At 42.8% G+C, this 11815-nt stretch overlaps 1 protein-coding gene and 1 pseudogene across 1 annotated transcript in view; both read left to right on the forward strand.

Moving 5' to 3' along the window:
• Positions 1–41: 41 nt before the first annotated feature.
• Positions 42–11815, forward strand: part of LOC138003858 (U11/U12 small nuclear ribonucleoprotein 25 kDa protein-like) — a 12823-nt gene continuing 1049 nt past the window's right edge. Inside the window, exons 1-3 of the mRNA XM_068850134.1 lie at positions 42–421; positions 6556–6661; positions 9916–9990. Coding sequence (XP_068706235.1) covers positions 181–421; positions 6556–6661; positions 9916–9990 — 422 coding nt within the window. The 5' untranslated portion in view covers positions 42–180. The remainder of the gene's footprint in view (positions 422–6555; positions 6662–9915; positions 9991–11815) is intronic.
• On the forward strand, positions 3889–5228 carry LOC138003077 (uncharacterized; annotated as a pseudogene).

Raw genomic sequence — 11815 nt, forward strand, 5'->3', positions numbered from 1 at the left:
ATTGCTTCCAATCGTTCCAATAAATTTCCTGATAAATGAGTTCCCAAAGAAACTTAGTGGTGAAAGTTTTTTTCTTTCTATTAAAGTCGTTGATTAAGGTAATTTTCTCATATATTCACATTGCTGATAAAATTAGCATCTTCTTGTGTTGGAGGAGAAGGACTGGGACAGAAAGTAAAAATGGCGGACGAGTCGACTGACCACGGAGAATTAAACGAGAAAGACAAAATAGACCAGCTTTCGCACCCTGAGGTTATGGCGCTTTTCAGTGAGAAGTTGGCAGAAATAATGAAAGATCCTCTTCTCATTGGATTACCGAGTGAACCTACTCTCGACGAGGTGAATTCGCAAATTGCCCTGGAACATGGGCGTGCCATAGTTGTGAACGTTCGTCAACAAGACGAGTCGAACACGGTTTTGCGTAAGTTTTAAAAGTTTGCTTTGTTTAAAGTGAAGATAGAGGGAATAGGGAGTAAAATTGTTTTTTTCGAAGGCCACAGGGGACGGAACACAAAGCATACATCGCAGACAAGGCAGGTCACCATCGTAGTTACTAAAACAACGAATGACCTAAAATGATCTAAAATGCCCAAACATGAGCTACAACGGTATCTAAAATGCACTAAAGTGACCTAAAACAGACAAAATGGTGGTAGCTTATTTTAGGTCATTTTAGGTACCTTGTACATGTAGCTCATTTAGGTCATTGTAGGTCACTTTAGATACCGTTGTGGGTCATTTTAGGTTATTCCTTGTTTTGATAACCATGAGGTCACCATAATTATGTCATGATATCCTCCTTACATGTAACTACAGTCATTAAAATGGCTTAAGTCGGTGACAAAAATTAGTTGAGACAGTTGCCAACAGAGCACACTGGCGACGATACATTCATTGTTTGCAAAGAAAACTTGTCAAAAAGTATGTTTCCGGGATACTCCTCCCTCCCCCACCCTAATCAATGTTGTACCGCTGTCGACAAGGCTCGAACAGTATTGTATGCTACATTCATGAATCATGAATGAATGTTCCCTTATTCTAGCAGTTAGTACAAACGCTATTCATGTCTGTATTCTAGCTTATATCTTGCTGTGTAATCTAGTGTTATATCTTAGCCTTTCCTAGATTGGCCCATATATTTGTTAACCCCATTCATAGCTGACAAGCTTGCCACATGGCGTCTCTTTAGCTCATAGTACAGCTGTACCTATTGGTCGAACTTTGAGACACTGTCTTGCTATATAAATCTCAATACACTGTCACAGGGCATAATCCTGGCAGCTTGCACAAGTATACACAGTTTGTAACAATTTTGCTTTAAAATTTATGGCGTGCCCACGTTCCAAGTCTTCGAAGGCCACAGGAACAGCCGACTTCAAGAACCTCTCCAGTGAAGTTCTTCACCTTTGCCTGCAGAGCCTTAATCTTCCAATCACTGGAAGCCGTGCCCGTCTGGTTGAAAGGCTGAGGCTGGCCATGAAATCAGCGCCGACAGCCACCCCTGGTCGCTCCAGAAGTCGCGCTCAGAATGGACGGGTGCACAAAGAAAAACCTTCGGCTTCAAATGCACGCATACGTTCGCGTCCGCAGCACAGTTTCCCTACAGAACAGGCCGACGCGGAGACTCGCAGTTCCGACGAAGAGGAGCAGTTGGATATGGACTCAGCAGTGGAAGAACTGTTCAAGGACTTCAAGCCACAAGTCCCCAAGGATGCAGTGTTTTCGCCCGCCCAAATGTCGGCCATCCAAGAGACTGTGTCGGCCTCTGTTAACAAAGCCTTACGGGTCTTCAACAACCACGAGGCCCAAGCCCGTTTCCCGGACGACCTTTGCACTCCTGGTCCTCGTATGCCGAACACAGTGACTCCTTTGGACCTGCATCCCCGCTCACTCTGGTTAGGAGGAAAAAACCCGTGATTGACACTTTCCAAAAATGGCTCGACGCATTTACTGCCTACATGCTGGTGATCGTCGCTGTTCATCCTTCGCGTGCCTTAGAGTTACTCAAATACCAGCAAACTATCAGCAAAGCGGTCACTAAGTTTAAGGGCCTAGCCTGGCTTACATACAACGAACAGTTTAGACGCCACGCTGCCTACGTCCTTTCAAAGCCCTGGGACAAAATTGATCTTGAACTTTGGACAGTCACCTTCTCTGGCCTAGCTAAGCCCCATTGTTCTGTGTGCTCTAGCCCGTACCATCTGGCGAAAGATTGCCCCAACCAGGACCCAAGCAGAAAACCTCGCCGCCAAGCCCTTGTCTGCTTTGACTTCAACAAACCTTCCGGTTGTCAACGCTGTTCCTGCCATTTCCCGCACCACTGCCGTCGCTGCGGCTCAAGCAACCACGCCCAGTTCAACTGCTCCGGTCCCAAACAGTCCGCAAGTAGCAGCAGACCAGCCAACCCCAGCAATCGCAGCAAGAAATAAGGTGGAGCAACGCCAGCTGGACTGCAACCCGACTGTATCCACCCCGCTGGACATAGATAAATTAGTACTTGAATTAGTTATTCACCCTAATGGCTCTTTTGTTAACAAGTTAATCAGGGCCCTCTGGTATGGTACTCGCATTGGTTACCTAGGCCCCCACCAACCCCGGGTGTCGCGTAACTTGATGTCCGCCTCTCAACATCCTGAAGTCATTTCTGGAAACATACATAAGAAAGTGCAGTTGGGAAGAATCGCGGGCCCCTTTTCCTCCCCACCCCTACCTGACTATAGGTGTGGTCCCTAAAAAGCACTCTGAAGAATAGCGTACTATTTACCATCTCTCCTACCCTGAAGGGGATAGTATAAACGACCACATACCAAAGGATCCTTATTCGTTGCAGTACGTTCGTGTCGATGACACGATCGCAATTCTGCGGTCCCTGGGTCCTGGGAGTTTTATGGCCAAGACGGACTTGAAATCCGCCTTTCGTCTGATGCCAATCCATCCCAAAGACTGGAACCTTTTGGGTATGTACTGGCAATGTCAGTACTACATAGACCTTTACCTCCCATTTGGGCTTCGCAGTGCTCCTTTCCTTTTTAACCAAATTTCTGATGCCTTGGAGTGGATTCTTAAACACAACTATGGCCTCTGCCATGTTATACACATTTTGGACGATTTCTTTTTAGCAGAGAAAATTAAATGTGACTGCCTAGGGAGCTTTACTACCCTTCTTAAGGTTTTCATGTCCCTTCGGGTTCCCACCGTCGCCTCTAAGACCCTGGGACCCTCACAAGTTCTCGAATTTATGGGCGTTGTACTGGACAGTAACCGCATGGAAGTGCGATTGCCTGAAGATAAGCTTGCCAGGATACGGCAATTATTGGACTCTTTTACCGACCACCGTTCTTCCCGCCTTTTAGATCTCCAATCCCTTATCGGTACCCTGCAGTTCGCTTGCAGAGTAGTAGTCCCGGGTAGAACTTTCCTTGAGCGCATTATAAACCTCACCGGAGGGGTAAAGAATCGTTTTCATCATATCCGTTTGAACAAGGGATTTTCCAGGGATATTCAAATGTGGAAGGTATTTCTCGCTCAATGGAACGGGCGATCCTTCTTCCTTGACTCCCGGGTCACCTCTTCCCCCGACCTGCAGCTCTATACCGATGCAGCTAGTACAATTGGGTTTGGTGGTTTTTTCAATGGTAAATGGTTCCAGGGTAGGTGGCCCCCTAATTTACTCATTAACAAGACCAAAGGGATAAGTATTGAATGACAAGAACTCTTCCCTATTGTTATCTCCTGTGCACTGTGGTACCCCCACTTTTCCGGCAAACATCTTCAGTTCTGGCGTGATAATCAGAATGTTGTCGCTATCATTAACTCGGGTCATTCAAAAGCCCCCAGGGTCATGGACTTGGTGCATTTCCTGGTACTTATTTCCGTGAAGCATAATTTTCTGGTAAAGGCCTGTCACGTTCCCGGGGTGCATAACGAAATAGCTGACGCCCTGTCCCGTTTTCAGGTTCAACGATTCAGGGAACTCACTCCCGGTGCCGACCAGACCCCCTGCACCATCCCGCCTTCATTCATGGCCCTCTGAAAGCTGAAGTCCTTAAGTATGCCAACTGGGCCTTGTCGTGGAACACCAACCGCACGTATACCTCTGGGGAGAAGCGTTTTATTCAGTTTTGTCTCATGAACAGACTAGCCACTCCCTCAGGTGACATCCTCCCAGCATCAGAGGGAACTCTTATCTATTTTGCTTCCTATTTGGCCCGTACAGTTCGCCATAGCACAATTAAGATTTATTTAGCTGCCGTTCGCAATCTCCACATTATTTCTGGCTACAAAGACCCATAATAAGGGGAAGACTCCTCCTAAAAAAGATATTAAGGGGAATTCTCTGCTATCAAGGGTCTCCTCGTATCCGCAGTCAACCCGTCACTCCGGGCGTACTCTTAGCCATTCGCCCCATCTTACGTAGTTGGCTAGGGCCAAGGGATTTCTCGATGATATGGGCTGCCTTTACCCTTGGTTTTTTCGCATTCCTTAGGTGTATTAAGTTTAGCCATCCAGAGGTGTACAGTTTTAGTTCTCAGTTTAATCTTACCAAGGAATGCATTACATTTTGTCCTAGTCTGGTCTGCCCACAGCGCTTGCTTGTTACTTTCAAGTCTTCTAAAACGGATAGTTTTAGGGCAGGGCAATCCCTCGCCATTGCCCGTTGCCCTTCTTTGTTGTACCCTGTCTCCGCAATGCAGCAATACTTTCTCCTCGCGAAACCACATTCGGAGCCACTGTTCTATTTCCAGTCAGGTGGTTACCTCACACGGTCCTCCGTCACTCATTTACTTCCGGACTCTGTCAGAAGCGCGGGCCTGCCGCACGAGAGCCCTAAGGGTCACAGCTTTCGCATAGGGGCAGCGTCTGCCGCCGCCGTGGGCCTACCAGACTGGTTAATTAAGGTATTAGGTCGCTGGCCGTCAGATTGTTACCAGCTTTATATTTGCACCCCGGAATCAGTGTTACTTTCTGCTGCGCCAAAAATGGCTAGTGTCTCGGGCGATTTTCTTTAGTTTGACCTTGCTTGGAGGGGATGCATGCCTTGCATGCATCTGTGGCGGTTAAGTCTGTGTGGCGACTTCCCCCAAGCTTTGGCATTGCTTGTGTCTTGCCATCTTATATCCTTGCCTTTATCTTGTCCGATCCAGCCTCTGCTGTGCTGGGGAGATAACAAAGGCTCTGCCAATACTCTTGTTCTATTCCCACGTTAGTGGAGGAATAAGTGAGGCTTTAGTTCGTGCACCTATTATGAAGTCGCGTAAAACCTGCCACAGGGCTGTGTCCCCCTCAATTACGCCATATTGTTGTTTGCTCATTTGTTTGTTGTTACACTACCTAGTTGCCTTACACTCTACTCTTAGTTTAAATAGTGGAATAGTGACATTAATAATGACAATTTCAAGACGATTTGTGCAGTGTTTTGGATTTGACATACCTTGAAATAAAATGATACTTTGGGAACATTACGTGACACTTAGCATTCCCTTTTGAAATTCACCATGCATAATTCCATTTCAACTTGTTACAAGGGGTATGAGCCATAAAAAAGAGGGAAATATAAATAGCAAAGACAGTTTATAACTCCTGGGACAAAAAAAGAACAGCAAACAGTGCTGTACTCTGATTTTAGGAACTCTGCGGAGGAGTGGCCATGAGTAACCACGAGTAACCATAATTAATAAGTAGAATAATTACATTATCTTTCTATAATAATCTTGTGGTTACTCGTGGTTACTCGTGGTAAATAAGAAAATATTGTTTCTTTACTCCCAAGAACATTCATTTCCCACCAAAACCAGCTCTGCAAAGCATCTGCGACAATGTGGAAGGTCTTTGCACCGACGTAGCAATTTGAGCGTGGAAAGTAAATGTGTTTCCCGGCTGTAACAGCCACCATATCTGTTTCACGTTCATCTGCGACACCGCTTCGACCAACAAAATCTGCTTCTTCTGATGAATTGGAGTTAGAGGCATAACCCTTTAACAAATCCTTACTTTAACGCTACTGACAAATAGCATATAAAAGAACAGGTCCTTTGCACTTACATCACAATCTTCACTTTGCACAGGATAACGCACATAAACTATCCGCAATTTTTTACACCTGTAAAAAGTCTTTCACTCATGTGGTCATATTGACGGACAGAGTGGACTATAGGTGCCTGTATAAAGGGTATAAAGGAAGTTTTGTGAAACAGACAATCAGCGACAAAATTAGTTGAGACAGTCGCCAACAGAGCACACTGGCAAAGACACATTCATTGTTTGCAAAGAAAACTTGTCCAAAAAGTACGTGTCCGGGATACCCCTCCCTCCCCCACCCTGATCAATGTTGTACCGCTGTCAACAAGTCTCGTAGAAAACAGAAAAACACAACATTGTCCTGGGGGTGCGGGGGAGGGGGCTATTTTCGCACCGAGCTTGAAATCGACTCTAAAGGATAAGAGTGTCTCAACAAATATTTTGACGCCGATTGTAGCCAAGTATTTGCTAGCTACATAATCTTTGGGGTATCTTTAAATCAATGGAGTTGATTTGCTGGTTTGTGTTTCATTTTAGCTGTTGTTGTTATCCAAAATGCCACTGTTCATGACTTGAAAAAGGCCATCCAAAGGCACATTTCCCTAAAGCTTTCAAGAGAGGGAGGTCCAAATTTTGTGTCATGGTAAGTAGTAAGACTTACAGTGCTTGACATTCACTGAACTGTTGGATAATTTTCCTTCTGGGTGCCACACCTTGGGGACAATTATTGTTTGAATTCTCCCTTAGGACCCAAACAGATCCAATCTGCCACATGCTTGTATTTACAGATGTGTTCAGAAATTCCCGTATTTTAGATGCACATGGATTTCAGTAAGCATCAAAAAGTGTGCCCTTGCTCTAATCTACCTAACTTAAAGATCACTCATGTCTTGGAATACAGACAAGTATTCATAAAGAGTGAGGACAACGTGCTAGCCAGCGAGTCATGCAAGCCGTGGTTGCGAGCCATGCGGTCAACATGCAAGTCACACAGTTATCGAAAACTACATGTAACCGTTTTAAAATGGGTGCTTTGACTTAAACACTGTTTGTCAGCGCTATTTGAAATGGGTGCTGAGACTTAAGGACGTTCATGCGAAAAATTTCTGACACTGATTTTTTTTCTCCAATTTTTACCATTGAAAGATAAAAAAATGGGGGGTCACTGTCTTATTTTTGGAGAGAACTTGCCTGGGAGAACACCCTAAATCTGAAAAAATCCGACTTCTTTAGCAAATAAGGCCACAGTGTCTGTAAGCCCAAAAGTATTGTAATTACATCCTTGAAGTGAAATGTTCTCTACCAAACTTTGTTTCAGTGGACCCACCAAGTGAATTAGTTAACTAGGTTCCTTAAAGAAAAAGTTCACAGTTAGCGACCATAGTTTCATGCGCCTTGCAGCAGCAAGATGGCAGGATTCCATGTCCGAGGACAGAAATCTTGAAATTTTTTTAACTTCCCACATTGTTTTTTTGTTCATTTTTGGACAATATAGAGATAATTGTACATAAAATCTGTTTCTGAAAAGAAAAGTAGGGGTCACCGAACATCCAAGATCGTTAGCAAAGCTATAGAAATCATCAATTGTTCATTTTAGTACTTAGCACGTGCACGCTCGATGCATGACCTGGCATGTGAATTTGCATGTGCTGTAAGGATGCGCAGTAGCAATGGGCGCAAACGTCCTTAAATGTGAAATTAGCTTGATTTGATGGCTCACAGATTGTCCAGCCTCACAAATAACATCACAAAGTGTCCCCCAAATGCTGCTGCTCAAGTAAGGGAAAACAGCTGCATTTACATTTTGTACCCTAAGCTAAAAACAATGTTAACCTTTACCTTTACTTCACCTTGCAGGGCCGTAGCTAGGTTTTTTGTAACAGGAAGTGGGGGGTGTTACGTGCAGGAATAACCAAGAGATGTCGGCAAACAAGGCATAAGTGAAAAGGAACTTCCGGGTACAATATAAGGCACCCAACAAAAGTGTGACAACGAGCAGTTACCCTTTTTCACAATTATTTAATTGCTTATACACTGTTACATTTACTTAGGTTAAAGATTAAGTTAAGCAGTTCGTTAAGCAAAGCGGCTTACTGTGTTTCACGAACATTCAGGATTAATTAACTTCAGTTAATTGATTGACTTTGAACTCCAAGTTCCACGGACTGTAGACAACAATTCTTGACGTTTTTGATTCACTGGATTCTTTCCACTCACTTGATTTTCTGTGTACACAAACTCTTACGGAGGACTTCATAACAAACTCTTCTTCTCTTTTTGCTATCGTCTCTTCTCTCTGGATATAGCAAGGTCAAAGGTTATATCTCCACCATAGTTATCGCACTTATAGCTTCATCACAGTATCGCATCCATAGCATAAGTTCAATCACAGCCGGCCACGAGGGTAAGCCCTCGGGCAAGAGAGTTTTTCCATTACTTACAAGCCTGCTTTTATACTGTCTTTTATTCTAAGCATCTAGAATGTTCTGTTGCTATTAATTTTATAGTCTATTACAAGGTGTACTATTTGTAGAAACTGCTGAGTCACATCAAAGAAATTTCTGGAATACTACAGATCGTACTATAACTCTAGAAAAGTCTGGAATTGCATGACAGATGAACTAAAAGTAACTCTGATCCTCATAACAGGGGGCATTATCTTGAGTGCCAAAGCAACAATCCTTGTAGGAGGGTTTGTGGTATACTGGAGGTGAGGGTATGCTCCTCCAGAAAATTTTCAAATTTGCAGGCTCCAAAACACTATTTTCAGCACTTGTCATGAGATATGTATTAAAAAATTGACCAACCAATTTTTCGGCCATGAAAATGGCCAAAAATTGCTATTCACTTCAATCAAATTAATGTAAGTCTAAAAATAACAACTCCATCCACAGACCTTATTTGTTGGGCTTAACAGGTCCCGGGAAGGGGGTGGGGAGGCGGGGGGGCAGCTGCTCCCCCTGCCTTCCCTCCCCTCCCTGTTTGCTACGGCCCTGCCTTGTTGTTGGAAATAGAGAGCAAAGGCTTAGACTTAAAGAGACAATTCATGTTCCTTGTCAAAGTTGGGTGTGCATCTAATTAGCAGGGGTTTCAATAACTTCTGAAATAGCCGTCCATGATAGCCCATTGAAGGCGGCAGTTTGACAAGTTTATGATAGCATTTTCAGTGAAAATCAAGGCAAACTAGCCGGCGGTGTGAGGCAAAGCAGGCGGCGGTATACCGCCGGTAACCGGCTTCTATTGAAACCCCTGAATTAGGTGCATGTACGGACATAAGTGGGTTTAACAGGGGTGCAGATCTGGGAGTGGTGGAGGCTAAACCCACAAAGCAAGCTTGAGAACCAGTGCAAATTTAGCCCTCCTCTGGTATCAACCATAACATGAAACTTGCCAGCAAGTGCTCTAAATGCTAAGCCATCCTCCATGCCCTTCCCACCCACCTCCCCCCTCCCCCCTCCTCTACTTCCACAAGCCTGCAATGCAGGGTGGCTCAAGTTGGTTACCCGTCCAGGTACATTTGTAGTATCGCTGCTCAAGAGGACTTGAGTTTTTCCATTTTAGGATTAAAAAGATCTCTCTCAATATCAGCTTTGGAAAAAAATTACTTTAGTGGAAGTGAAAAATCTGACAATGTGTACTTCAGACCTTCCTTATATATAAATCATTAATTGCATTGCTAAGAATGAAAGCAAAAATCCCTTACACAGAAGCAAAGTTGCTTAAGATATAGTTATGGTAATGAGTACACTGTACTTTCTTTTGTGACTAAAACAGAGCCAATTATTTATAAAGTTTGGCTGCTTGACAGCCACTGAGAACCATAAACATAACTTTGGGGGCACAAATAGGATGCTCCTAACGATTTTTTTATGTATTAATTATGTTTTTGTAAAACAGGAAACATGTGTGGAAAACATATTGGCTATTATTTGAAGGACAAAAGTTGACAGAGGACCACCAACCCCTAACTCAGTGAGTCACTGAAAATTTATTACAGACATAACTGTAACTGTATGAAGTTAATAATTCATGAGGGAAAACAAAAAATATATTTTATCAGTGATAATTTGTGAAGTTAACACAGGTTTTCCTTCTTTTACATAAACCTTTTCTTCTAATCAATTTTCTTCATTAAAATGTCTTACCGTAGTAAGGCAAATGTTGAAAAAGCAATTCTCAATATTGGTGTCCATGCCATATCACACACTGTTACAACCCTGTGGCTTATTTTTCAGGATTTTCTTTTGTTGCTTCTTTAAAGTAACCTTCATGAATACGATGATCTAAAATCTTTAAATAGTTCTTTACACATAATTATAGTCTCTTTATATAGCGTATTGTAACGATCCCCAAAAGAAAATAGAAGTAGGAAAACAACACCCTAATTCAAAATGAGAACTAGTTCAATTTCTACACTTCAATGTAAGACAATATCTACATGATTCCTCTCTGGTTGACCAAGCTGGTTGATATCTGGATTGGGTGCACCAATGCACCAGGTTTTGATCAAAAGGCAGGTCATCATGCATGCCTGAATTTTTCAGGCTTTCCTTATGTTATTGTTAAACCCATTGACTCCTAGAAGCGAGACTTGATAGATTTTTGTCTTTCTAATGCCAGACAATTTTACCTGTCAATTTGGACTCAGGCATTTCAGGGGTCAATGGCATTCATAATTTCAAATCATGAAATAAAAATTTCACATGCTTCTTTTTGTGGTTCAACTATACGTCTTTTCACATCTCTCTTCATGTCTATATTCTCCAAGATTTTATTACAAACTCATAAAATGACCAGCAACCAATTATTAATTGAAATGATTATTGGTAATGCATTGCATGGTTGTTGTAGTAAAATATCATGGATTCAAATCTCACTCAGGGTAAAATTTTCATGCTTCCCTTTCATTACTGCATAAGTAACATTCATACATGTAACTTTGGTTATATGTGAAATCTCTATGTACAGAACTTCACAAAAGTTACTTCTATCTGCAGGTCTGATATGTTTCTTTCACGTAAAGGTAGTCTCTTCATAACTACTGATATTCTGATTTGAACTAGCCAGATGATAGTGTTCACTCATCTTTTTTTTAATACAGTACTACCCAAATTAATGTACCATGAAGCCTTCAAACTGTGTGTTTGCATTTTAAATTTTGCATTTGTTTGTTTGGTTAGTAAACTACAGTGTAAGTCTTGTTAGTGCATGAACCAGATAAGTAGCCCAGTGGGGAGGTCATTAATTTTGACCACTTAGCAGATAATCAGTCATTCAGTCAATTAGTCAGGTAGTCAGTCAGTCTTTTTGACAAAGCAAAGTAGCTGGTCAACCACTTTCTGTCAGTTACTTGACCAGCCCTTTTATCCGTCTGTTGGTCAGTTGGCCAGTCAGTCAGTTATTCATCCAGTTGGTCAATCTTTCTTACTGGTACCTGTTTAGAGACTTTGACAGCAAGAATCATTAGCAATTCAGCTCATCTGTTTGTAGACTGCTAGCAGACCCGACTGAGTCAGTGGAACTGCCCGTTTTAGTCAGTCACGCAATGTACCTGAACTGAGGGGAGAATTGTGATAGCATGACTGACTAAAGCAGGGGGTTCAACCGACTCCGAAGGGACTGCTAGCAGTCTAATCTGTTCGTTGTCCATTTAGCCAAACAGTTCGCGATAGCGATATCTTCATTATCTGTTGGCACAGTGTTTTCAGTAAGTATGAACAGCGTGTGGCTACTTCACTCAGAGAAGTTGTCTACCTTTTTCCCTAAATTAAAGTAATTAAAGACAGACTCTTTCAAA

This window comes from Montipora foliosa, chromosome 5 (genome assembly GCF_036669935.1).
Source record: "Montipora foliosa isolate CH-2021 chromosome 5, ASM3666993v2, whole genome shotgun sequence".
Classification (NCBI taxonomy): Eukaryota; Metazoa; Cnidaria; class Anthozoa; order Scleractinia; family Acroporidae; genus Montipora; species Montipora foliosa.